This window comes from Chlorocebus sabaeus, chromosome 12 (genome assembly GCF_047675955.1).
Source record: "Chlorocebus sabaeus isolate Y175 chromosome 12, mChlSab1.0.hap1, whole genome shotgun sequence".
Lineage (NCBI taxonomy): Eukaryota > Metazoa > Chordata > Mammalia > Primates > Cercopithecidae > Chlorocebus > Chlorocebus sabaeus.
In genome coordinates, this window is record NC_132915.1 from 83147546 (window position 1) to 83172566 (window position 25021).

At 38.5% G+C, this 25021-nt stretch overlaps 1 protein-coding gene across 2 annotated transcripts in view; it reads right to left on the reverse strand.

Moving 5' to 3' along the window:
* The window catches only part of FKBP15 (FKBP prolyl isomerase family member 15), a 54530-nt gene that overhangs the window by 8318 nt on the left and 21191 nt on the right, over positions 1-25021 (reverse strand). For both annotated transcript variants that reach the window (XM_007968378.3, XM_037983772.2), the window contains 15 exons: positions 24257-24325; positions 22344-22490; positions 19756-19898; positions 19220-19277; positions 16222-16329; positions 14260-14362; positions 13664-13770; positions 12125-12239; positions 10570-10679; positions 10167-10274; positions 9624-9718; positions 8654-8756; positions 4480-4651; positions 2395-2531; positions 624-779 (listed from right to left, as the gene is read on the reverse strand). In XM_007968378.3, the coding sequence (XP_007966569.3) occupies positions 624-779; positions 2395-2531; positions 4480-4651; positions 8654-8756; positions 9624-9718; positions 10167-10274; positions 10570-10679; positions 12125-12239; positions 13664-13770; positions 14260-14362; positions 16222-16329; positions 19220-19277; positions 19756-19898; positions 22344-22490; positions 24257-24325 (1731 nt within the window). The remainder of the gene's footprint in view (positions 1-623; positions 780-2394; positions 2532-4479; positions 4652-8653; positions 8757-9623; positions 9719-10166; positions 10275-10569; positions 10680-12124; positions 12240-13663; positions 13771-14259; positions 14363-16221; positions 16330-19219; positions 19278-19755; positions 19899-22343; positions 22491-24256; positions 24326-25021) is intronic.

The window sequence follows — 25021 nt, forward strand, 5'->3', positions numbered from 1 at the left end:
TACTCCAAGCAGACAAAAGTGTGCCTATTTAGATAGGTTCCTGGAGGGCAGGGTCATGTGATCATTGCTTTTCAGGGTCTGAACCCTAAATTTTATAGGTTCAGCAACTTTTTTTCACCAAAATTCCCAGAGGTGGTCAAACCGAGGGCACCAATGAACTCTAATTAAACAAACATATGCATATAAATTTTAAACTTATAATGAGAAAGGTTGCTGTTGCACAGACTAGAGATCCAGCTGTGTCCTGCCACTATCCCTGGTTCCCTTCCTGATGACCTAAATAAATCCCTTCCTTTCAAGGATGATAATGTGCCTGAAGGATGGTGTCTGATGGTTGATGGCTTTGGCCTTATCATGTTTGGAGTTTTTTTGTAAGGAAAGTATTTTTCATTTTTACTTATGTAATTAAACATTAACTAAGCTTTAAAAAAAGAAAGAAGATTCTCCATTCAATTCCTGGCTCTCTGGCATATATCTGGATTACTTTATCTACCTTTCTCCAAAGTGAGAGTATTAGCTATGAGAAATGTCATCCTAAAAGGGTAAGGAAGAAACTAGAAGCTTTTCTCTCTGAGTCCTTCACACCTTCCCTCTATTTCCAAAGTGCTTCAGTTTCCCATTACCTGTTCTGCAGCTGCTTGGTCAGTGGACACTCGAGTCTTTTTCAAGAGCTGTCGAAGTTTGTCCAATTCTTCCTGGTATGACTTGCGAATTTCATCTATCTCCTCCTCGGCCTGAGAACGCTCTTGAGCTGACTTCTTTTTCCTTTCTGAGAGGTTCTTAGGAACAGGAGAACCATCATCAGCTCTAGCTTGTTAACGGAGAATCAAAAGGGATGATGGCGGTGGCAGTTAATTACCTTGTGGGAGCCTTCCTCCATTTCTGGAAACTTCATTTTTTAGTTTAATTTTCCCCTAAATATTTAACATTCTTAGCTACTGGGTGAGGAAAATGGTGACAGGAGAAGGAAGACAAGAAGAACTTTACCCCTCTATTAAGAGCTAGGGAACATCCTAACTTTAATGAGGGTACAGGAAATCAGACATTCTCATACCCTGATAGTAAGAAAATGAATGGATATACTCTCTTTGGATAGTAATCCTCTGAAAAGCCTTTAAAAACATACATATCCAGAAATTCCACAAATTGTAATTAAGGATTCAATAAGTCACAGTCATAAAGAGTGTGTTACAAGGATGGTCACTATAGTAGTATCTAAAGTAATGACAAACTGAAAACAGCCAAGAGGTTAGAAGGAATTGGTTAAAAATAAATAAATAAAATAGAAAAAAATCCTAGAAAAAAAAACGTAATTGCAGACCAAGATTTACCCTCTTAAAAGGCACTAGGCCAAAACAGTTTTACTAATGCGATTACTGAAGCCTCAGGAGCAGCTTATTCTTTTCATATTTCAACTATTCCAGAACATACAAAAAGATAGAAATGTCCTCACTTTGTTCACTTAGTCTTTCCTGATATTAGCATTTTAACCAACAAAATATACTACAAATAAAGTGAAAAGACAGCAAACTAGAAGAATATTTACAACATCTATGACTGGCAAAGGATTGATACCCTTAAAAGGGTTCACAAATCAAACTAATAATAGGATAAAGGACACTAAAAAGAGATACCTAAGAAATATAAATAGGTATTAAATATATGAAAGCTTTACTACTAATAAAAATACACATTAAAACAAGATAACATATTTCACCTGTCAGACTAATGAAGATTAGAAAAAGTGATATATGTAGAATGGGGAAGAATGTGACAGATGGGCTCACTCACATAGTGCTGAAAGTGTAAGCACTATTCTTTGAGGATAATCTGGTAATATTTATAAAAATTCAAATACGTAGCCTTCCCTTTGATCCCATGATTCTTACTCATGCAATCCATCTTATACGAATGCTGAAACAAATTTGCAAGAGCAGTTATATGAGAATGTCCATAGAAGCAATGTTTAAAATAATGAAAAAATAGAAACATAAATATCCATCCGAATAATGAAACAAATTATGGTACAGCCTCACAGTTGGCTACTATGCAGCAGTTAAATATGAGAAAGATCTTATGTAGTACAAGGCCATGATATTTTCCTAAAAAGCATGAAATGTGATGTAAAAAAATTTGTCAGTATACATACATGTATGTGTGTGTGAGTGTGAATGTATGTTTTCTACATACAGAAAACAATCTGGAAGGATCATATACTTTATAATTGTCACCTCTAATGTATAAGATTAGAGAGGGGAAAATTTTTTTTTAATTTTACACTTTTCTATATTATTTGTATTTGTTACAATAAGCACATACTATTGTAATTTGTAAAAGGAAAATTAAAATGTTTATTAAACAGCTAATTCTGGCCAACTGGGTTGTAGAGCTTACCTTTTCCAAGGACTCCTTCTCAGCTCTAAGGTCAGTCAGTTCCTCCTCCAGGGATGTCACCTTGAGTTCCAGTTGTTTCCGGCTCTGCTTTTCACTTTTGAATTTGGACTGTGCTTGCTCAGAGGTTTCTTGGAGCTCTGGGATAGAGGAGCAGAGAGACTTGGCTACAGAACCAGTGCTGTAGTGGGCTATGTGTTATCCCAGCAGTTCTTTTTTTAAATTATTTTTTGGAGACAGAGTCTTGCTCCATCACTCAGACTAGAGTGCAGTGGTATGATGGCTCACTATAGCCTCCATCTCCTGGGCTCAAGCAATCCTCCTACCTCAGCCTCCCAGAGTGCTAGGATTACAGGCGTGAACCCCTGTGCCTGGCCCCAGTGGCTCTTTCAAAGTTGCATGCTTTGATTTCCCAGTCCTACCACACAAGCAGCCTCTGTTCACTTCTTTCAACATCACCTCACTGACCAGCAATAAGATATGTCAAGCTGTCAGCTGACTCCTCCATCAACCCATATTTATCCCATAGAAAGTCATCTCTGTGTGTACATGTCACCTTCTCCACATACAAAATGGGAAAGAAATGTCCCCAGCAGTCAGAAATGACCTTTGAAACAGATCACTCCCACAATTCCATTTTGGCCACCATCTTAACACACTGGACCGATCACTGTTTAGTATTAGTCTGGGTTCTTTCTCACTGCTTGAGTAAGATAGTCTCAACTTTCTTGGTAGCTGGGGCACTCTACCAAGAGTTTGCTTTCAAAACATCCCTTCTCAAATAAAGCTCTTTGCAATAAATAAAATTTGTTTGGGAAACTTTTGAGACTCTTATGGCTCTTGAGGTAATTGTCATAAGGCACCACAAAAGCAGAAAGGAGACATCTGAACAACATTCAAATCTAAGACTGTCTAACATGTTTGCCTCATGTGGGCCCAGTCATGCTCTAAAAGGCAAGAGATGGCCTGGGAGCAGTGGCCCATGCCTGTTAATTCCAACACTTTGGAGGAACAGGGCGGAAGGATGGCTTGAGGTCAAGAGTTCACAACCAGCCTGGTCAATATAGTGAGACTCCTGTCTCTACAAAATATAAAAAATTTAAGAAAAAAATAAAAGGGAAGGGATGTATCTTCAAGGTAGCACCTTACCCATTGACATCATTGTTTTTTAGTTCTCTATTAGGCAAATGAACGTTGCTTCCACCCAACTCTGCTGTGGCTCCAGCTACCCTCTGCCCATTAGTCCCATCTCTGCCTTCCATATTTGTTTCTATACACCACGGTAGATTAATTAACCTGCTGGTCTTCACCAATCTTCTATCCAATCACCATGTCTTGCCAGGCACTGAACACTAATATGGAGGAGAGGACTTCACAAAGATAAGCAAAACACCACGCTTATCAAACTATGATAAGGGTTATAATAATGCACTAAGAGATAAAGGATTTTTTTTTAAAGGATCAAATGTTCTAGAGAAAACTAGGAAAGCTTCTGAAAGAGGCAGACTTTGAAGAGGACTGAAGGTGAATATTGGTAACGGTAGGCATGTCAAGTCCAGAGAATAGCATGGATAAAAAGCAAGACAAGAACTACAGGATGAGCTGAAGAGCAGCCAGCAGGCTTGCTGGTATGGTCAGGGCCAGATGAACTGAACAATATAATGGGAGACAAGCCAAGCAGGAGGGGCTTTGAGTATCAGGCTGAAGAGCTGCAATCCATCCTCTAGGAAAGAAGAAACCACACCAGGAAGCATCTCTTTTTTAAACTTCCACTGAATCATGAGTTAGAACAACACATTAACTCTTCCAGGTATTTGAAGCCAATCATAGGTACCAAAGATTTTGAAGCCAACACCTCCCCAAACAAAAGGGAACTGTGGCACTGATGAATTCCACATGAATAGTCAGTTCTTTTATTGTTCCTTCTGTAAAATAATCATGTAGATTTTATACTAGTCTCCTTTAATTTTTGGTGCAGTCCTTCAAAAACTTCATAAGCATTGTGCCAAAAAGATTGAGAGGAAGAAAACAGTTTAATTCCTTGAGTTTAAATGGCAACAATCCCAGCATCCCCAACCTAGCACATACCTGAGAGCTTTGCCTGCACTTTGGTGAGCTGGCCCCTGAGAAGATCCGTCTCCTTCAGGCTTTCTGTCAGTTGCATCTGCAGCTCTGTTTCCTTTTTTTGGTGAGCAGTCATTTTCAGCTGTAGATGAGAGACTTGTGCAGTGGCCGCTGCTAACTCCTCTGTCACCTTGGCCTGAATAATAACAAAGTATGATGTCACTTTAAACATAGGTGTTCTTCATGCAAGTAATGAACCAACCTCACATAACTCTATGTAGACTGAACTAGTAAACAGGGAGTTACGGCTGCCTTCAACTTGTATTAAACCAAATTCAAATTATGGGGGTGGACCATCTCTCCTATACGATTATATTACTACTATTATTACAACTCCTATACTATTATACCTATACAAGTTTACTTAAAAACTTTTTTTTTTTTAGAGATGGGGTCTCGTTCAGTCATCCAGGCTAGAGTGCAATGACATGATCATAGCTCACTGTAGCCTCAAACTCCTGGGCTCAAGCAATCCTCCCCCCTCAGCCTCTGGAGTAGCTGGGACTACAGGTGCAAGCTACTATGCCTGGCTCTATTACACCTTACATACATTTTTACAGTTGTCTATTTCCTTATTATCATTTGTCTCTTCTTATTGTGTTCACTGTACCCACTTGTTTTAAATATATTTATTCCTTGCCTTATTCCAAAGTCTTTATCAGTTTTATAGATTACATTTAAAATCTGATATTTTGACTCTCCTAAAAAACGAAAATAAAGGCCGGGCATGGTGGCTCGCGCCTATAATCCCAGCACTTTGGGAGGCCAAGACGGGCAGATCACAAGGTCAGGAGTTCAACACCAGCCTGGCAACGTGGTGAAACCCGGTCTCTACTAAAAATACAAAAATTAGCCAGGCGTGGTGGTGGGCGCCTGTAATCCCAGCTACTCCAGAGGCTGAGGCAGCAGAATCACGTGAACCCAGGAGGCAGAGGTTGCAGTGAGCTGAGATCACACTCCTGCCTGGGCAACAAAGCAAGACTCTGTCTCAGAAGAAAAATAAATAAATAAATAAGTAAAACAAGAACATAAAATTGTATATAAAATAAAAATAACATGCCGCTGCTCTGCCTATTGGGTAACCATTCTTTTATTCCTTTACTTAATAAACTTGCTTTCACTTTAAAAAATAAATAAAAATAAATAGGCTATAAATGAGTATCTGAGAGTATATGTAACCTTTAGACTAAGCTTTAAGATATTTATTTTTGCTATTCAGTAGCCTTAGGTTTTCACCTCCTAAACACAGATGACAATGAAATCTAGAACTTCTAGATATAGGAGTGGCCTTCATCTACTCACTGTCCTGCTTCAAATGGCCTAATGAAAACAAAACTAACTCAGAGCTCAGAGAGCTTTGCATCTATTCATAGCTCAGAGAGTTCACTAATAACAAAACATGCACCTCTCTCACAAGCACTTGCAGCAGCTAAAACACTGGAAGGGACAAATTCCAAAGGCACGCCAATGAAATGGAGGGTCACTCTCTTGCTAAAGGTTAAGCAGAGTGGAAAATCACCCAAAAGCTCTTTTTATCTCAGGTCTTTAGCTAGAAAGGCCTATCAGAAGCATAAAAATTAATACTATCCCCCAAATGCACATGTACACAGAAAATAAGGGAATGGATATCATTATTTTTGAGTGGAAGGATTTATATTTTATGTTTGCTTATCTGTATTTGTAAATTTTCCAGACTGAACAGATGCAACTTTTATGATCAGAAAAAAGTGTGTGTGTGTGTGTGTGTGTGCGCGCGCGCGCACATAGGTGTATTTATGATTTCTTTTTAAGGTTAGGGTATAATCAAGTGAGAAGGGAAAACACAAAAAAATCTACACAGTGGATGGGATGGCTCCCTGGTTCCTACTGTGGATCAAATTCTACTGCTGACATGGAGAGTGAGAAAAAGAAAGCAATGACAGGAAGAACCAAGAGTTCAGAAAAACAGTGAATAAAACTTGCAAGGTAAAAGCAGGAAAACAGTACTCAAGAGAGATAGTAATTTGACACAGGAAAAGAAATATAGCTGAATGGAAATGGGGTCCTATGCAGGTCTTTTACTCTTTCATTTCTGAGTCTTGGTTTGTCCCTCTAAAATAAAAAGGTTAAACTAAAAAGGCGACCTCTAAGAGCTCTTCCAGTTTTAGCCATTATTCCACAATTTTTTGTGGTACTATATCACAATGAAAAATAATTTCATTCACCAAATATTCATTGAGCCCTTAACCATACCTTTCTGAGCTGTGTCTGAAGGCAGAAAATTGCCTCCAGGGATGAAAGGACCTTGCCTATCTCCCTTTAAAAGGAGAGATCACAGGAAAACTGTTAAGTGAGAAGTGGATCAAAAGAAAAAGAGGGGAGAGTCAGAGCTCAAAAAGTTTCACTGAAATAAAGATGATCAATTAAAACATATAGTACTTGGCATCCCAGTCACATTTATCACGAGATTCCCTCAAAAATTTGTGTGAAGCATGGTATCTATAACACAGTGGGTGGTGGCAGATACTAGCTGTGATTACTATTGTTGTTATTACTTCTACTGTTTTGCTATTATAAACAAAGCATCTACTGGGCTCAGACATGGTATCAGACATCTCTGGGGTTTATCAACACGAAAACATTTGGGTAGATCACTGAGCTAATTCAGGGGCTGGCAAACTATGACCTATGAGCCAAACTGACCTATTACTTTTGTAAATACAGTTTTATTGGAACACATACACACACAAAACAGTGCTTCTCAACATGAGAATCACAAGCTGAACTTCTTAAAAATGCTGCCCCTCCAGAGATTATGACAAAAGAAATCACTGATAAGAGCAGTAATTCCTGCACCTGGAATCTATAGGATCTTTTTAAAAGTTCAGATTCAGACCCCAGCTAGATATACTAAATTAGAATCTCTGGAGGTTCGGGATTTAAGAATATCTGAGGCATTTAAGATTTAAGAAAGTCTGAGGCAGCCAGTGTTTGCGGTCCACTGATCTGGAATAAGTTACAGTAATCATTTTAGCCCTGAATATTAACAGTGAGGCCAAATAATATATTTAGATGCCCCGTATAGGCCTAAAGAAAAAACAAACAAGCAAACAAAAGGAGTAAAGGAAAGGAAGAGAAGAAATAAAAGTAAAGGAAGGAGAAATAGTAAAAAGTGCATTTAGTGGGTGGGGAGCGGTTAAGTGACTTCAGCACTACCTAATGATAACAATGTCACAGGCTGCTGATCTTCACCTAGGCATTACGAGTCAGTCACATAAATAAGAAATGGTATAAAGTAATGGGAACAGAACAGGGTCAGGATTGGACAGGGCTGTGCAGGATAAGGCACTGCTTATCTGAGAAAAAGAGGTCACACATTACTTGCCTGGATTCTATGGCTAAGAGAAGACAAAGATTAGCATAAGACATAGTAAGGAATCCTCATTACCAGAATATGAGAAAGTGAGTAAACTCCACAAGTTACAAGTGTGTTCAATCTAAGTTTTCATCAAGGAAAACACTAATATAAAATATAAACGATTTCTAAACCTCTGAGAAGAAAGACAGCAGATGAAAAAGTCAGGATCTCCTAGCTGATGAGTGGTAGCCCAAACAAGAAGGAATCCATTCAGGATAAAGAACGTCACTGGAGCAACGGGGGAAGCGAGTTTCAGAATCAGCAGATCCCAATCCAAGACCCACTAGTCTTCCTTACTGCTACTGCAGGAACAGGTCAAAATTCCTAGTTTTGAAAGGATTGAAGTCAAATAGTAGTACTTTAAAATGCTTTGGCAAACACAGATGAAGGAGCAAACAATCTGGAATTCCACTAAAAAGAACCTAAACATCTGTTACCTGGCATAATGGAAATTTTCTGTTGATTTTGTCAACAGAAGAAATTTAGTTTCTAATAAGCTGTGTAATTCTTACCTAATCAAATTACTAAGACCAGTGATTATTTTTGAGTCACCTTACTGCGAAGTATATTATAAAACAGAAATGTAGATGATGGATACATGAAAACCTGCTGGGAGATTTCTAGTTCTTTTTGCAGTGATGGCAAAAATTCTGTTGGAAAGTCGACTAGTGAGTACGTACACGGGACATTCCTTAGCTCCACCCATCCTGACCTGGACTTTTCTCTGCCCAGTTGCTTTACCTTCTCTTGTTCAGCATGCAATACTCTTGCCTGTGTGTTTTCTGTGGCTGTCTGAAGTGAGTTGTTCCTCTTCTCCATCATCAGGTTACTCTGCTCAACATACCTGTGAAAGAAATAGGGAAAAAGAAAACACTTATCAAGCACTGAGCACAACCCAATGCCCATTCTGTCCTCATAACATTGCTGCTCTATACCTTCATCAAAAGCTATCTGAAAGCATTTTCTTTTCCTTAGATCTGAAGTACTGAGATCTAAAGAAATCAGGTTGGAAGCAGGAATCTGGGCCAGCAGTGAACTACCCTGAATAATGGAGAGGACAAGAATGTGAGGTGATAATGGGAATAAGGAGGAAGAGACAGGAGTAAAGAGGCTATAAGAAAGAGGGAAGAAGAGAAAGCCACTCCCCCTCTCTGTCATGTGGGAGACAAGAGACAGTGGAGAAGAGAAATATGGGAGAATGATTTTTTTTAAGTGAAATGCTGTGTTGTGATGTGTTCCATTCACCCTCCCCACACATCCCTCCAAATCTTCAGAAGTATCTACAAAAAATACAAAATCCTTAGGTTTTATATGGGAATCAGTGAGGTTTTGTCTGAGTTCTGGTGGATAAAACCGAGTTAACCCACACAGAAGAGAGAAGAGTTGACACCAGAGTTCTGTAAGTAATAAATAGTACCAGTTTTAAAGATAAAGAAACTAGGGCCAGCAGGAATCAATAACATGCCCAGAGCCACAAAATGAATGAGGGTCAGAGCAGGAATCAAACACAGGTCTGCCCTACATCACAGCCTACTGAGCTCCTTCTACTGCAATGCCTCTCAGAAAACAGGCAATAATTCACATGACAGACAGGAAACAGAAATGGCAGAAATACATATGTACTGCCCCAAACAAATACGTGTACTTAAGCTGGGCATATACACAATAAACCCTTTTGTCCATCCTAGCCAGGCCCCGTACCTGTCATTACCTCTGATTTCGTTCAATTAGTTCACTAATCTTGTCATTCTGTTCCTCTATCCGATTGCTCTTTTCAAGGATTTCTTGCTTCAATCTTTCATTTTCCTAAATTCAAAATATATGATGTACAATTTAAGTGTCTTAAGAGAAAAGTGCCAGATAGAAGAGAATCAACTTGAACTGACAGGTGACATTGTTAACATACTTTGAGACAAAACACCAGAACTTATGTCTACATGTATGTTAAAACAACACATCAGATTATACCTGATGGATACAAATCACTAGATCCAATGGATTAAGTGAATAAATGGCTAAAAAAAAAAGGAGTGAAATTCTGAAGTATGGTCAAAAAAGCGATGTTTCCTTCAGAATATATAGTGATAAGTCACTTGGATGGAATTAAGCCATAATGGATTTTCTAGAATTGTCTAACCCAGTGTAGCATTTATCACAGGCTATTTCTGGGGTGGAGGTGTTAAAGGGTAGTATCTCTGGGAAGACAGCAGGGTAAGACCTTCAGCCTGAGTGGTCTGTTCTTAACCACCCTCACCTGAATGATTCGCTGTATGTTGCTCATAATCATGCTTGTTTCCATTGTAACTGACATGCTAGGAATAAGCATGGAATTGCCAGTACTATGTTTCTGTAACTCTTCAACCTACAAAAGGGATACCAGAAAGACCTTGTGAGAAATTATAAAATGAAGAAATACAATTTACCCAAGATTTGACCCCGTTGTTAAGGGGGTTAATGAGTTCCTGAGACAATCTCTAACTGTAAGTTAGAGTTTTCTGCAAGTAACTGGATCCCAACATAATTATAACTGTCCTTGTAAGTGATATAACCTCTAACTACTACCAATACAGGAAACCAAAGAAGAGTTTACCTATAGCTCTGGCTGCTCCCTGTTTACATCCCCACTTTCAACATGGCCCCAACCCTGCCTCAGTCACCTTAGTCATGAGATGATCCATTTTATCAGCCACTTTGCTGACTGCCATTCGAATTTCAGTGTTATGTTGCCGGGCTTCAGTCATGAGAAATGAAGCCATATCACCTGATCCTAAACAGATATAAGCCAAAAAGAAACTTATGAAACTGGAGCAGAGGAAACTGTATGAAGAAAAGCCAGTAGCTCTTCCAGTAGAGGAAAGAAAGAAATTAATACTTCCACACACTAGGAAAGGCTATAAGTGACTTCACCCTGTCAGGAGATATACGAGAGAGAGTAGAGGCAAAAGGGCTTCAAAGTAAACAATAACTAAGCTGTGTTCATGCAAAATGCATCAAGGGCTACATCTGGTCCAAAGGCACAAATATGCCCACTTTGCACTGCCATAGCACTGGCAGCTCAGATTGCTTTCCCGTTCATCCAACTGCATGCCAGGCATTGTACCAGGTACAAGGAATACAGCAGTAAACAAAACACAGCTTCCGCCCTTGGTGAGCTCTTAGTCTGGTTGGGAGACTGACATGTAAAAAAATCATTACAAGAGAGTGTATTAAGTGCAAAACAATGAACCATATACTAGGTATAAAAGTAGCACAAAGAAAAGCACAATTAACTCTTTGCTGACATGCATACATAGTTGTGTTTGTGGGAAGAGAGGAAAGAGGGACAGAGAATAGTCAGGCAAGGCTTCACAGAGGGAGATGACAGTTTTGATGGATGAAAAAGCATATCCCAGATGGAGAAGGACAGAGCTTCCAGATAAAGGCTACATCCAGGAAATCCTGACCAGTCCAGAACTACAAATTATGTTGCAGGACATACTGGCTTTTTCCTACCACTGTCCTAATACCAAAGCTGATTACTAAACAGAAGACAAACAGCAGAACAAGGCAGGATTCCATCATAGCAGTTTACACTTTATCTTGGTTTGGATTTTTTACATTAGATATTCATACTTGTACATGCATACAAAAATACCTGAGAAGTTACCCAAGTAACTGTTAACAAGTTTTCCAAGGCCAGGGGGTTTATGGATGGGAAGGACAGTAACTTTTCACTTTACACCGTTTTGTACTGCTTGACTTTTTTATAAAAGTCTCTTATTTTCATAATTTAAAAATTTTAACAGAGTAGCTTTCATTAGAGATACTAAACACCTATAGTATTCAACTTTCTCCCAATTTCCTCCAATGTTTTGCTCTTTTACTATTTTCTCTAAACTCTAGCTATTCTAACAGAGGAATTAAAAGGGCCAGGGGAGAATATCCAAGGAACAAAATACAGAATGCGGACGCAACGAAACACTGGGGAATGATGGAAATGTTCTAAAATAGGATTGTAGTGATGAATGACAACTCTGCAAATTTACTAAAAAACTTTTGAATTGTATATTTAAAATGAATGAATGTATGAAATACATATTATATCTCAACAAAGCTGTTAAAAAAGAGAAGAAACAATGAGTAGAGAGCTGTTGGAGTAAAAATGAAAGAGGAGCAAGAAGAGGGAAAGCACAGCAAGAGCGAAGATGAGAAACTGAGGGATTCACTTCCTACCTTGGAAATGGGGAGGCTGAGAAAGCGGTGCTGGGTACAAAGGCCGAACCGGCTGCAGCTGGGAGGTGACAGCAGATGCCTGGGGATAAGCGTAGCCTTGCATACCTGCATAGGGCTGAGAAACTGACGAGTTACCGCTACTTGATAAAACGTTCATGTCTTTCTTTTTTGTTCACATTTTTCTTTGGTGGAATAAAGTGGATGAACTGGGAGGAGACTCAAACTTACTGAAGCTAGAGATGGGTGAGATCTGGGTTTGGTAGTGAGTACGGACTACAGCAGGAGAGTTATCTATGTAACCCAGGGGAAACCAGTCACTAAAATCCTACCCAGAAACTAAAGAAAGCGTATCTTGGGTCACTACCCAGTCATCTGGTGAGATCATTTAACTAAGTAGGGATTCATTCCCCACTATCAAGTCTATTGTCTAAGAAGTTTTTAGATTAATAAACTCTGCTTAGCTTCCATTGAGTTCAAGGAAGAAGTGCTCACTGAGATTCCAAACCAAATCTGCCAATTTCCAAGGATGCCTCTCCGCTGCAAGATTCCGAAGCTAATCTGCAAGACCACGAGCTCTCACGTTCCTCTGAACCTCGGTCACCTCAATTGTAAGAGGAAGATAATAATATCACTTCATAGGGCTGTTGTATGTACTAAATGAAGTGAGATAGGTAATGTTCTGAAAAGCTGGTAAGTTACAGGCCTGACAGTAAGCACTCAATAAACAGCAGCTTTTATTTTAATGAGGATGGTTACTCTTCCTTGAAATAAGGAAGTCTAGCTCATTTCCAGGGATAGATATAACTACCCATTCACTTAAAAAAAATTCTTAGTCTACAGGATAGTAATTGTCCATGGAGGAGAGGAGGGATGGGGAGAAAGAGGGCAACAGTGGGACTTTTTCCAGTTTCGAGACTCCCCATCTTAATGAGGCATAGCCTAGCTACCATTACTCCCACACCTCCACTAAGCATCACCAAGGAGCGAGCCGCTGTAATCAGTGACAATATGTCTTATCCACTAAGTGTGTTGAGGCAGAAGAAAGGGTCTGCCCCTGGCAAACAGGCTGCTGCCATTGTCTTCTGTGGATAACAGGAAAAAAGCCTTCTTTAAGAAAAGTTTACTAGATAGCAAAGTCCAGTTACATTTTCCATGCGGTTCCACTTTTAAATCATATCATTCTGCTGAATTTACTGCAGAATGTTAGCCTGCCAACTTTTGGTAGAAAATACGGAAGAACGTGAATATACGCCCTTCAACTAGATATGTGTGGAAAGAAAAGGAAACAAACATTGATTGGACCTTTACTACGTTGTACTAGGGGCTCTACTTGTTCTTGCATTTAATCTTTATGACACTGGAACGTAGGTAATCCTTTGCCTGGTTTAGAGATGAGAAAGTGGTAACCAAGGAAGGGAAAAAAATTACGAACTATGACTTTGGGGAACTGCTACTGTATGAAATGTACACGAAAAAGAAAAGACTGACTAGAACCATGGCAAATTATAGGATATAATTAATACGGTTACAAAACGTTACCTGAAAGGATTGGGCATTTCCAGATACAGCTGAGTGGGAGTCGAGAGATGCAACTTGCATTAAGGCAGCAGAAGGTGCCTGGAGCCCAGAAACAGATGCCTGAGGTGCTAAGATGAAAGGAGACGTTTCCACTGTTATCCACCCTTGCTTCTTGGTGTGAGTCTGGACTAGCACCTTACATACCATCATGCTTTAGACTCAACTATTTTCCTTGCCTAGTCTCCCTACACTCAGCTCTACTGCAATCTCAGGAATGAGCCAGTGGAAGGAAACTGGGTGCTCTCATGTGCTTCTGACTCAGCCCTAGGATCCCATCCGACAGGAAGTACAGAACACACCCAGGGAGATGTCTCAATAGCTGAGTGCAGATATCCAAAACTGACAGTGCAACACAGCAGAAGTCACAACCAGCAGCCAGGTCCCTCTCTGGGTGTGAAAATGTCTTACCCAGGGACAAACTGACAAGTGTCACACTCTTTCATTTACACTTTAGTCCTCAGTACTGAAACAATGCAGCCTAACAGTTTAAGGAACAGTGATGATAATTTTTGTGCTGACCCAGTTCAAGGCCACAGAGCCTCAGAGAGGTTCCTTACCCTGTGAGGTCATCTGTGGTAACACTGGATGGGCTGGCTGAAGAGAGGGCTGGACGGACGGAGTCACCACGGGCTGCCCACCTCCTCGCAGAGCGTTCACATCCTGAAACAGGAATGACTGTTTGAGTTACTCTGTATGGGGTCCCTCATTGAAGACTGAGGCTGACTGTCTGCCCTAAACCTGCTTCCAACACAGGATTTCTGGGCAAAGAAGAGGAAGGAAAGGTAAGCAGAAGGCCATGAGTTGAGGGTGTGGGTTGTGGAGAAAAAGCACTCTGCTATGCAATAAAGTAAGAGTCCTTCTCCCTGTAAATCATATTGAATAAGTAAATATAGTTCATTTCCACAAATATTCTAAGAAGTTGATGTTCTATTGTCTGAAGCAGCTAAACTAACCACTCTTCAGAATATATCATTTTCCAAACCAGTACCTACCTTAAGACAAATATAATCTATTCCTACAAAAAAAGTGGTCTTTTGCAAGAAATAATCCAGCCTCTTCCCTTCTGACAAATCATCTCCATAGGCCTCAAGGTACTCAATGAAAATCGGATAGCGCAGGATTCACTGCACCTGATTAACATGCTATATTTAGATAATATAGTTTTAGGATGTTTTTTCCAACAATCTTTCGTTTCATAAAATCAAAGCTATAACTCTAAACAAAGTTATTCTACATCTTCCTGCTTCATATAAGAAACAGAAAATCTTGAGGCACAATATTGACTGTAATCTGCTATGCTATAGTTCAAGGACCAAAGTTTTAGACATTCTTTTACTTTAGAACTTCCCCTTGTCCCCTTATATTCTCTTCTAGAAAAACATCCCAGTTTTAGATTTCTGCAGCTCTTAACAAACCTAAATGTCTAACAACAGAGTGAAAGGAATATAATAAAACGATATAATAGAACACTGGGTTTCCTTTAAACCACTTTATTTACTTAAATCATTTATGTTAACGTAAATGTTTATGATATAACATTAAGTTTAAAAATCAGGTTACAAAGCAATATATAAAGATGAATGCCCTTTTTGTTCAATATGTTTCTTTTCTATAATTTTAAAGTATTCTAAAATGAATAAAAACATACAAAATTTTTAATAAAAATATTCTTATTTAAATTGCATTTCCAGACCACAAAAAAATTAATCCTATAACAGTAGGCCTCAGAAATCCTATCTTCAAGATGTTAAATCTACGTGGAGCTTTTCCAAGAATAAAACAAAAATGTAAAATATAAAGTATATTCCAGAAAAAATTTTTTCAAGACCATCACCCTTTCCTTGTTTTCTATCAAAGTAAAAGAATACTAAAAATCAATTTGGAACAACAAATTCCAAATGGATTAAATTTAGATCTAAGTATAAAATATTGATAAATATCTTTAAAAATATATGTGATATTTATAATCTGAAAGTGGGGAGGCTTTCTAAGCATGTTAAAAGCAAATAACAAGGGAAGAAAGTTGACAGATTTGAATTCAATAAAATTCTTGAACTTCTAAATAGAAAACAAACACAAAAATACCATATACAAAGTCAAAAGACATACTAGTTGGAACTTTAGTGATATGCAACATCAGTGAGAAGACCAACCTTTCCCAAAATAATCTAAACATTCGCTCAACACATATGAATAGAGCATCTGCTATGAACTGGGCATCATGCTGTCCAGAGAGTGATCTCTTGTAACAACAGAGATTCTAGTAAAGAAGGCTAAATTAACCACTGAAAACTGCCCGGTTCTTGTAAAAGATCTACAAAATTGCTTCCATCTCTCAGGGGAAGTAATAATCACAGTAGAAACACATGTACCAATACCAATCCGTATCATTTTGCATATTAGCCCTCTAAATAATGATTCTGACTTAGAGGCAGAAAACACAATCACTCCAACCAAATAAAAAGAAAGATGATGGCGATATCTCTACTATTCATTCTAATACAGCCAGGGGGACATACTTCGATTTCTGAATCATTGGAATCCAGCTGTGGTGGAAGGATGGGCAGCATGGGCTGGCCCATTTTAGCCATCCGAGAGATCAACTTGGCTTTGACTGCATCGGGATTCTACGAAGAGAGGAAAGTCACAAAAATCACTGTGATCAAGGCTTATCACCTTCAGGCAGCTCTATCCCTTTGGCTTTTGTATCAAATCCTTCAACAAATCCCCCTACCATATCTATTTAAAAACATAGCCTCTAGAAAATGAGAATCAAAGATTTCTTGCATAGAAGCATACATGGATCACAATTAATAGCAGTAAAAATAATTCCCTGTATCTTTGGAATGGACAAAGTAGTTTCACACGTATTGCCTCATTTCGATCAAGTCTCCCCAGCAGGCAAAATTAGTCTCATTTTACAGATGAAAAACTAACATAGAGATGTTAAGAGAAGAAGGCATTTTAGATGACAGTACCCTCACTCAAAAGCCTGAAGCAATTCAGTAGATAGATATTCAGAAGAGATCTGTGAAGAAAAGGAAACAGGAGCTCTTTGTTTTAACTTCAGGTTAATTTAACTATGACTTAGCATTAACTACACACTAGACCCTGTGCTAGAAGCTTCCATTAACTGGTCCAAAATTTCAGAATGGCAAGTAAGTACACCTGAAGGTGCACAACATGAGCTATTGGGTGTAGAAGGAAATGATCATAACCTCCATTTTTATTAAGATTACTTTTTTTTTTTTTGAGTTGGGGTCTCTATCACCCAGGTTGGAGTGCAGTGGCATGATCTCAGCTCACTGCAACTTCCATTTCCCAGATTTAAGAGGTCCTCCCACCCCGGCCTCCCAAGTAGCTGGGACCACAGGCACTAATTTTTTGTATTTTTGGTCGAGAAAGGGCTTCGCCATGTTGCCCAGGCTGCATTTTTAATATTTTTAAGCTACCAATGTAAGACATTGAGTTTGCTTACAGGGACTGATGGTACTTTATGTACATAATTTGTCAATAAACATATACTGGGAGTGTGTGTTTATTTTTTCTTAACTGATGATGTATCCAAAAAAAGTTGGATACATCAGGAAAGGACTAGTTATATAAACCATATGCACACAATGGAATATTGTGATCTACAGATTAAAATGAGGATGCTCTCTATACACCAACATGAAAAGATTTTGCATTTTTTATATAATATAGTTATATGGAAAAGGCAAGGTGCATAACATACCGAGTATGCTACTTTGTGTGTTTGAAAGGAGGGAGGAATAAAATATACATTCCTATTTGTGTGCACCTGCATAAAGAAACACTGAAATATATAAGAAACTAATAAAAGCAGTTACCTAAGGGGTGTGAGATGGAATAGGGTAGATAAGGACAGGAATAGAAGTGAGTCCTCACAATGTAGATCTTGTTATATTGTTTTGATAACTGTGCCATATAAATGTAATTACCTATTCAAAACAAAGATAAAAACTTAAATGGAAAAGAAAAAGAAAAAGAAAGGTGGTTAATTTCATGTTATGTAAATTTTGCCTCCATTAAAAAAACAAACTTGTTTAAAAAAAAAAAAGAAAAAAATAGTTGGAGGCCATTAGTCTGCTAGAAGTTACTATAGCTTAGAAATAGGTAACAAGAGTTGTTATGACTACAGAGTACAATGGAACCAATATTGGACCATTTTGGTGACTGTTCAAAGATCTGAGATAATAATTATTCTTCAATTTTCCTCTGATTCTTTGATTTAACCTTCTGGGTTTAGGAGATCACTTTGAAACAATTATTTGCTTAATAATTCTGTTGGATTGAATATAAACAAGTAAACTAGGGTTGGAGAGATGCTAGCACCAATTTCACTCCATACACCTATTCTGTTTCCCAGTGCAGTAGGTGAAGGCCACAGGGCTTTAGAATTTGAAGTGCCTCAGCCACTGTCTGGTCCACAGGCAGCAAACTCAGAAGCCTTCACAGACCAGGCAGGCCAGCAGCAAACTACTATATGCATCCTTCTTAAACGCATTCAAATCCAGATTTTACTAAAACAGCATGCTGGCACTTTCATCTTACAACTGGGGCAACACAGAGGCTCACTGTCCTGCTCAAAGTCAATCAGCTGGTGAATTAGTACAGAGCTCCTCTGTGAGAATGAAAGTATAAAGATATGTAATGTTAGCAACATTTATGATAATAACAAGAGCTAATGTTTACTGAGTGCTTACAATATGCCAGACACAATACTAAAAACTTCATAGGCATTATTTTATTTAAAAGTCATAAAAATCTATTTGAGATAGGCAACATCTCCATTTTACAGATGAGGATTTAAACATGAAGCTTAGAGAAGCTAAATTGTTCAAGGTCACAGAAAGCAAGTAGAAGAGAGTACCTAAGATTAACCACTAACACAATCCTCGGAATAAATAATATTTCTAAAATTGAAGAGCACCTTAACTGAGAGAGGCTCCTCCCCCAGTTGAACATCAGTCTCCTGATAATAATCATGGTGACCACTTATTAAAGACACACTGAACGAAGGCTCTGAGCTCAGCACTTTACAAATTATCTCTAATCCTCACAAAAACTGTAAAAAGGGGCTATGAGAATGAATTCTTTTTAACTAATGAAGAAGCTGAGGATCACAGAAGTTAGACAATTTTCTCAATGCTTATAAGAATCAAGATTTGAATCTCTATGCAGAAGATGAGGCTAACTTACACTGACTCCCAAGTAAGGGGAAATGAACAAAGTAACCATTGATTTAGCCTAGAAACATTTTAGCCTCTTAACTTTTTTTTTCTCTAACCTACCATATCCTAAGCACATAAAACCTCAGCACACTAGGGGTGAGGGAGAAAAACTCTTTTTTTTTTTAAGGAGAGACAAGGTCTCACTATGTTGCCTAGGCTGGTCTTGAACTCCTGCGCTGAAGTGATCCTCCTGCCTCAGCTTCGCAAAGTGTTAGGATTACAGGTGATAACCACCATGCCTGGCCAAGACTCTTATACTTACTGTATTTATTGCAAGTTGTTCACTGAGGGAGTTAGATTTGGTACGAAGAGCCGGCTCCCTGAAAGCAACCAGACCATATTCCAAGATTGAAAACAAAATCCAGAATCACAAGTCCAAACTATATTGGATAAGCAAATTATTTTTTTAAATGTGTGCCAATTTAATGACTGTAAAACAGAATTTTAACTCTTCTTTAGTTTGCATAATCTTTGAATGCTAGTAAAGTTGAACAACTTTCCATCCAAATGTTTATTATTTACATTTTTTCCATGAGTATATAATTTTGTATTTATGCCCTCTGCTTAGTTTTCTTCCAGAATTTTGTAAGTATTCTTCTGAGTTAGTGCTTTTGAGGCCTATGAATATTAAACTTTTGTCAGAAAAATCTGATGCAAGTATTTTCCCTATTTCCCTGATCCCATTTTTTCCAGTTATTTAAAATTATTTTAGTTTTTAACTATATCTCTATTTCTGAACCCCTCTAAGAATCATTTTTATGAGCCATAAAAGAGCTTGATACAATTGGAGTATCTTACCCTGATTTGAAAGGTATTGATGTGGGTGGTGACACAACAGGATCAGCAGAGAGGTTATCAGCACCAGGGATGGGAGACGGGGCTGCAGAATCCCGGGAACTAACACTGTGCCCATCAGAGCCAGAATCTCTGGCAAACTTCACCTAGAGAAAGAGTCATCGCAGGTGGAATAGGCGACAAATACCCTTCCCCTTTCACCCTCCTTTCATTTTACTTATTTTTCATTACACAAGCCATTACCTGTTCACTGCAGGCAAATCAGAAAATGTAGCTCAGCCAAAAAGACAAAGGTAGTAATCACCTGCAATCCAACTACCATTATATTATCTGTCTCTTTATACAGCTTTTACAAAAATGGGCCATGCTGTTTTGTAACCTGTTTTGCTCACTCACTGACATATTAACCTATTTCCATATCATTAAATATTAATTTGTAATATTATTTTTAACTACTGAAGAGTATATTTAACTTCAAGGGTCAGCCCTTCACTGCTATGATCTATAGCAAAAAGTCTCCAAAGGATTTTAGGAACTAAAGTCATAAATACATATTCTATTACAAAGTATATTTCACCAATTCCTCACTGTTAGACATTCAGCTTATTTCTATCAAACAATGCTTCCATGAATAGCTTTGTATCTGTATTTTTGTACATAATCTTAAATATTTCCAAACTATAAATTAGTTAAATTTTAGTTAAATATTTCCAAACTATAAATTAGTTAAAATTGTTGGATAAAAGGGATGCTCATTTTGAAAGCTTTTAACCCATTTATGCCAAGTGTTCCATTATTGGAACGTTAAGCTTGTGGGAGTAATTTATATCCTACTGCTCAAGGTCATCACCAAGGTCTGATTTTTCCCAAAAATTTTGCAACCTCCAGCATAAATGGGTTAATAGATACTATTAAATTTCCCTTCAGAAAGAGTGAACTAGTTTATACACCACAGTAGTGTATAAATCTTTCTGAACACTCTTGCCACGGGGTATCATTCTCTACCAGCCTTGTGAATTTGATATGCAGGTCAATTTGTCATTGTTTGATTATTGGTAAAACAGAAAATTTTTTGTTTCATGTGCCAGTCATGATAAACTCAAATTGGTTTGTTACCTATCACCAGCCATGATTTTTCAAACTCAAAGGAAAATTGACAGAGAATATAAAAGTTGTAAAAAAGAAAAAAGGCAGCAGGTCACATGTCATTGAAAGAGGGCTAGAGCAGCCCAGCAGGATGAAAGTGTCCAGTTAGGAACGGTTAGGAAAGCATCACTGAGAAGGGAAGCACATCCTCTCTCTGTGGCAGGTGTAACAGCCATAAAGAAGATGACCATAATATTCCCTATTTGTATTGTATTTTAGAGTTTACAGTAACAAACCCTATCACATTTGAATCTAACAAACAGTATAAAGCAAACAGGATCATTTGGGGGCAGGGAACAGGAAGTATTAAGTTGACTAAGCACAATTTATTGCATAGAAACTATATATATTCATGTTAAGTTTTTTACATGGTACAAAAGGTACAGTGACAAAAAGTAAAACTTTCTGAACTCCATTTCCACTCTACAGAAAAAAAAAATCACTTTTAATGATTTCTTTTAAAGCTTCCAGGAATTTTCTATGAATATATGAGCATATATGTGTGTATTATGTGTGTGTGTATACACATATATGTACATATGACTATGGATATGGATATGTATATGTGTATACACACACACACACGCACACACATACACACGCACATGAGACCATACTATCCACAATGTTCTGCAACTTGCTTCCTTAACAATAGATTTTTCATATTCTTTAAGAGCTACATAAAAGTCTATGAAAAAAAACATAATTTAACCAGTATCTTAATGATGGACATTTACGTTGTTGCCAGTTTTTGGCTACTACAATGTGGCAGAGGTAGTCAGTAAAACATACACACATGCAATCTTTGCATACTTATGTAAAGATATCAAGTTTGTAGCCATAGAATCACTAAGTAAAAAGTATATACATTGGGCAGGAGTCACTATTTTATAGACAAAATAAAAAGCTTAGTGTGAAGATGTGACTTTTTTTTTTTTTGAGACAGAGTCTCGCTCTGTCACCCAGGCTGGAGTGCAATGGCACGATCTCATCTCACTGCAATCTCCACCTCCCAGGTTCAAGCAATTCTCCTGCCTCAGCCTCCCAAGTAGCTGGGACTACAGGCGCCTGCCACCAAGCCCAGCTAATTTTTTGTATTTTTAGTAGAGATGGGGTTTCACCACGTTAGCCAGGATGGTCTCCATCTCCTGACCTCATGATCCGCCCACCTCGGCCTCCGAAAGTGCTGGGATTACAGGCATGAGATGTGACTTTCTTAAAGTCACAACCACTTCTAGACTCTGAATAGAGAGCCAGGAAGGACATAATACTTTGATCCTTAGATTTCAAAGCTGTTGCTCTTTCTGACTACTCCATTTCTACTTTTTCAAAGAAATCTACGTCTTCAGAACCTAGTTTTCAAATATCTTCATTTATTTATTCATTTAACTAGCAAAAAGACATGCAGAAGACTCATCAAACAAAACAAAGACAGTTTCACTCACCCGCCTAACCTCCACCTCGAACACCAGGATCGAGTCCGTTGCTTGAGTCCAGCCTATTACCCCTTCTGAGCCAACAGCACAGGCTGGAGGGACAATAAGCAACCGCTTTCCTCCTTTTTTCATGCCCAGCATTCCATCTTCCCAGCCCTTTAAAAATCAGATAGGAAAAGTTCATCAAACAAGAAGCTCCTCAGAAGACAAAGTGAAGTACAGGAGCAACAGGTTTCACTTATCCACACTTTTCAGGTTTACTCAGTGCCTCCAGAGGTCGGGTCTGACTACTGCCCCGTGTTGGTATAAGAATATCTAGAAGACACCCTCTAAACCTACTTGTAAAAGCAGGCATATCTGGGGTTGCATGAAATATATTTAGCTCAGATGATGAGAGAAAATGGGAGGAATAAAAGAAGAGTAGTTAAGAGTAAGAAAAGCTATCATTAAAAAAGCATGTTTTCAGCCGGGCACGGTGGCTCACAGCTGTAATCCCACCACTTTGAGAGGCCGGGATGGGTGGATCACCTGAGGTCAGGGGTTCGAGACCTGCCTGGCCAACATGGTGAAACCTCGTCTCTGCCAAAAATATAAAAAATTAGCCAGACATGGTGGTGCACACCTGTAGTCCCAGCTACTCAGGAGGCTGAGGCAGGAGAATCGCTTGAACCCAGGAGACAGAGGTTGCAGAGAGCTGAGATCATGCCACTGAACTCCAGCCTAGGTGATAAAGCAAGACTCCATTTCCCCCCATCAAAAAAGATTGTTTTCTAGGAAGTGTGGAAAGTGCTTTACATGCATGATCTTGTTTAAGCCCCTCCAAAAACTTCATAAGGTTGTCAGGATTGTCCCCATTTTACTTCAATAACTGAAGCTTGTGGAGGTTAAGTATGTAGCCCAAGATCACACAGTTAGTAAGTTGTTAAGCTAAGATTCAACATTAGATCTGTCTAGGTTCAGGGATCATGACTTAACTGCTATGATCTATGGGAAAAAGTCTCCATAGGATTCTGGGAAAAGCGGTCCTGAAAATGAACCTTTTTACCACACAGATGAATGAGTACAGCACAATGCATCATCACTACTATGTCCTGACACCATAATATACCACATGTGTAAAACCTTCTTTATTTTATAAAACACGTGCACAGTTAGTAAAGAAAAAATTCACAACTTGAACCCAAGTTCTCGAATTCGAATCCCAGTGTTCCTCCTGCTATTGTCACAGTTGCCTCCCACAGTGATTGGAAAGTGCTGATTCAAAGCAACCCAGACAGATGAGATTCAACCCTTTATGACAAGTTTCTAGAATAAACTGTCTCACCTTTTCCCCTACTAGGCTATAGGAAGGATGAAATAATATGCTCAGAGTCACAGAATAGAAAAGGTCAGGACTACAGAAAACGATTGTAACCATCTTCAATATAATGTCTTATAGATAAAAATATCCCAAATGCAATGTAACACATTTTCCCCTCGTATTCTTCATCCAGGCATTTCCAGATGTCAAAAAGATACCCTGATTAGAAATCCCACAGGCCGGGCGCGGTGGTTCACGCCTGTAATCCCAGCACTTTGGGAGGCCGAGGCGGGTGGATCACCTGAGGTCAGGAGTTCGAGACCAGCCTGACCAACATGCAGACACTCCATCTCCACTAAAAATACAAAATTAGCTGGGCGTGGTGGCGCATGCCTGTAATCCCAGCTACTCAGGAAGCCGAGGCAGGAGAATCGCTTGAACCCGGGAGGTGGAGGTTGCAAGGAGCTGAGATCACACCATCGCACTCCAGCCTGAACAACAAGAGTGAAACTCTGTCTCAAAAAAAAAAAAAAAAGAAAAGAAAAGAAATTCCACATAATTTAATCTAAGTTAAACCCACTGCAACTGATAAAACCATAAAAAAACACAGTGCAGCCTTTACCTTGATGACTTTTCCTGATCCTAATTTCAAGCGAAGCAACTTATCTTTGTTAGCAGTGGAGTCGAAAACCTGCAATTTGATTGAAGGAAATGAGGCCAGTCAATTTCAAAAATAATAATAACCATTATGGCATTCAACTAACTCCATACCAGCACAGTACTTCTGGAACAGGGACTGTCAAATACACTCAAGATAGTTTCTAAAGGACCTGAAATGTTGGATGACATCATAGCTAAAGGGTGTTATCATAATGAGTATCTCTAAAACAGTGATTTTCCAGGTTTAGAAAAAAAACACATTCCTACAACTATGCATTTAAGCATTTTTCATCCACAATATACTTTCAAATAAATCATCTCATTTTGATGCTGACACTAACCCTGCCGAGTAAGCAGAGCAAGATCACTAACCTCCATTCGCAAATGGAAAAAAATAAGAGTATAAATGACTTGATCAAGGTCAAATTAGTATATAACTGGATCTTGAATCCAGATTTTTCTAAACTCATAAAGGTCTTTCTCTCATATAATATATTGCTTTTAAGGACTTAACAATATTAAAACACAATAAGCTCAATGTATTTACAGTATCTACTATAAGAAAAACTGTAAGGAGGGTCTAAAAAGAAGTTTTAAGACTTAATCCCATAAGAATATATTCAAGTATAACACTGGTATAGGAGCATACACATGAACAACTAGCAAAACTAATAGTACTTGGGAAACTGGTTCCCACTTTCCCTAAGTTGAAGTGACAGAGTGGCAC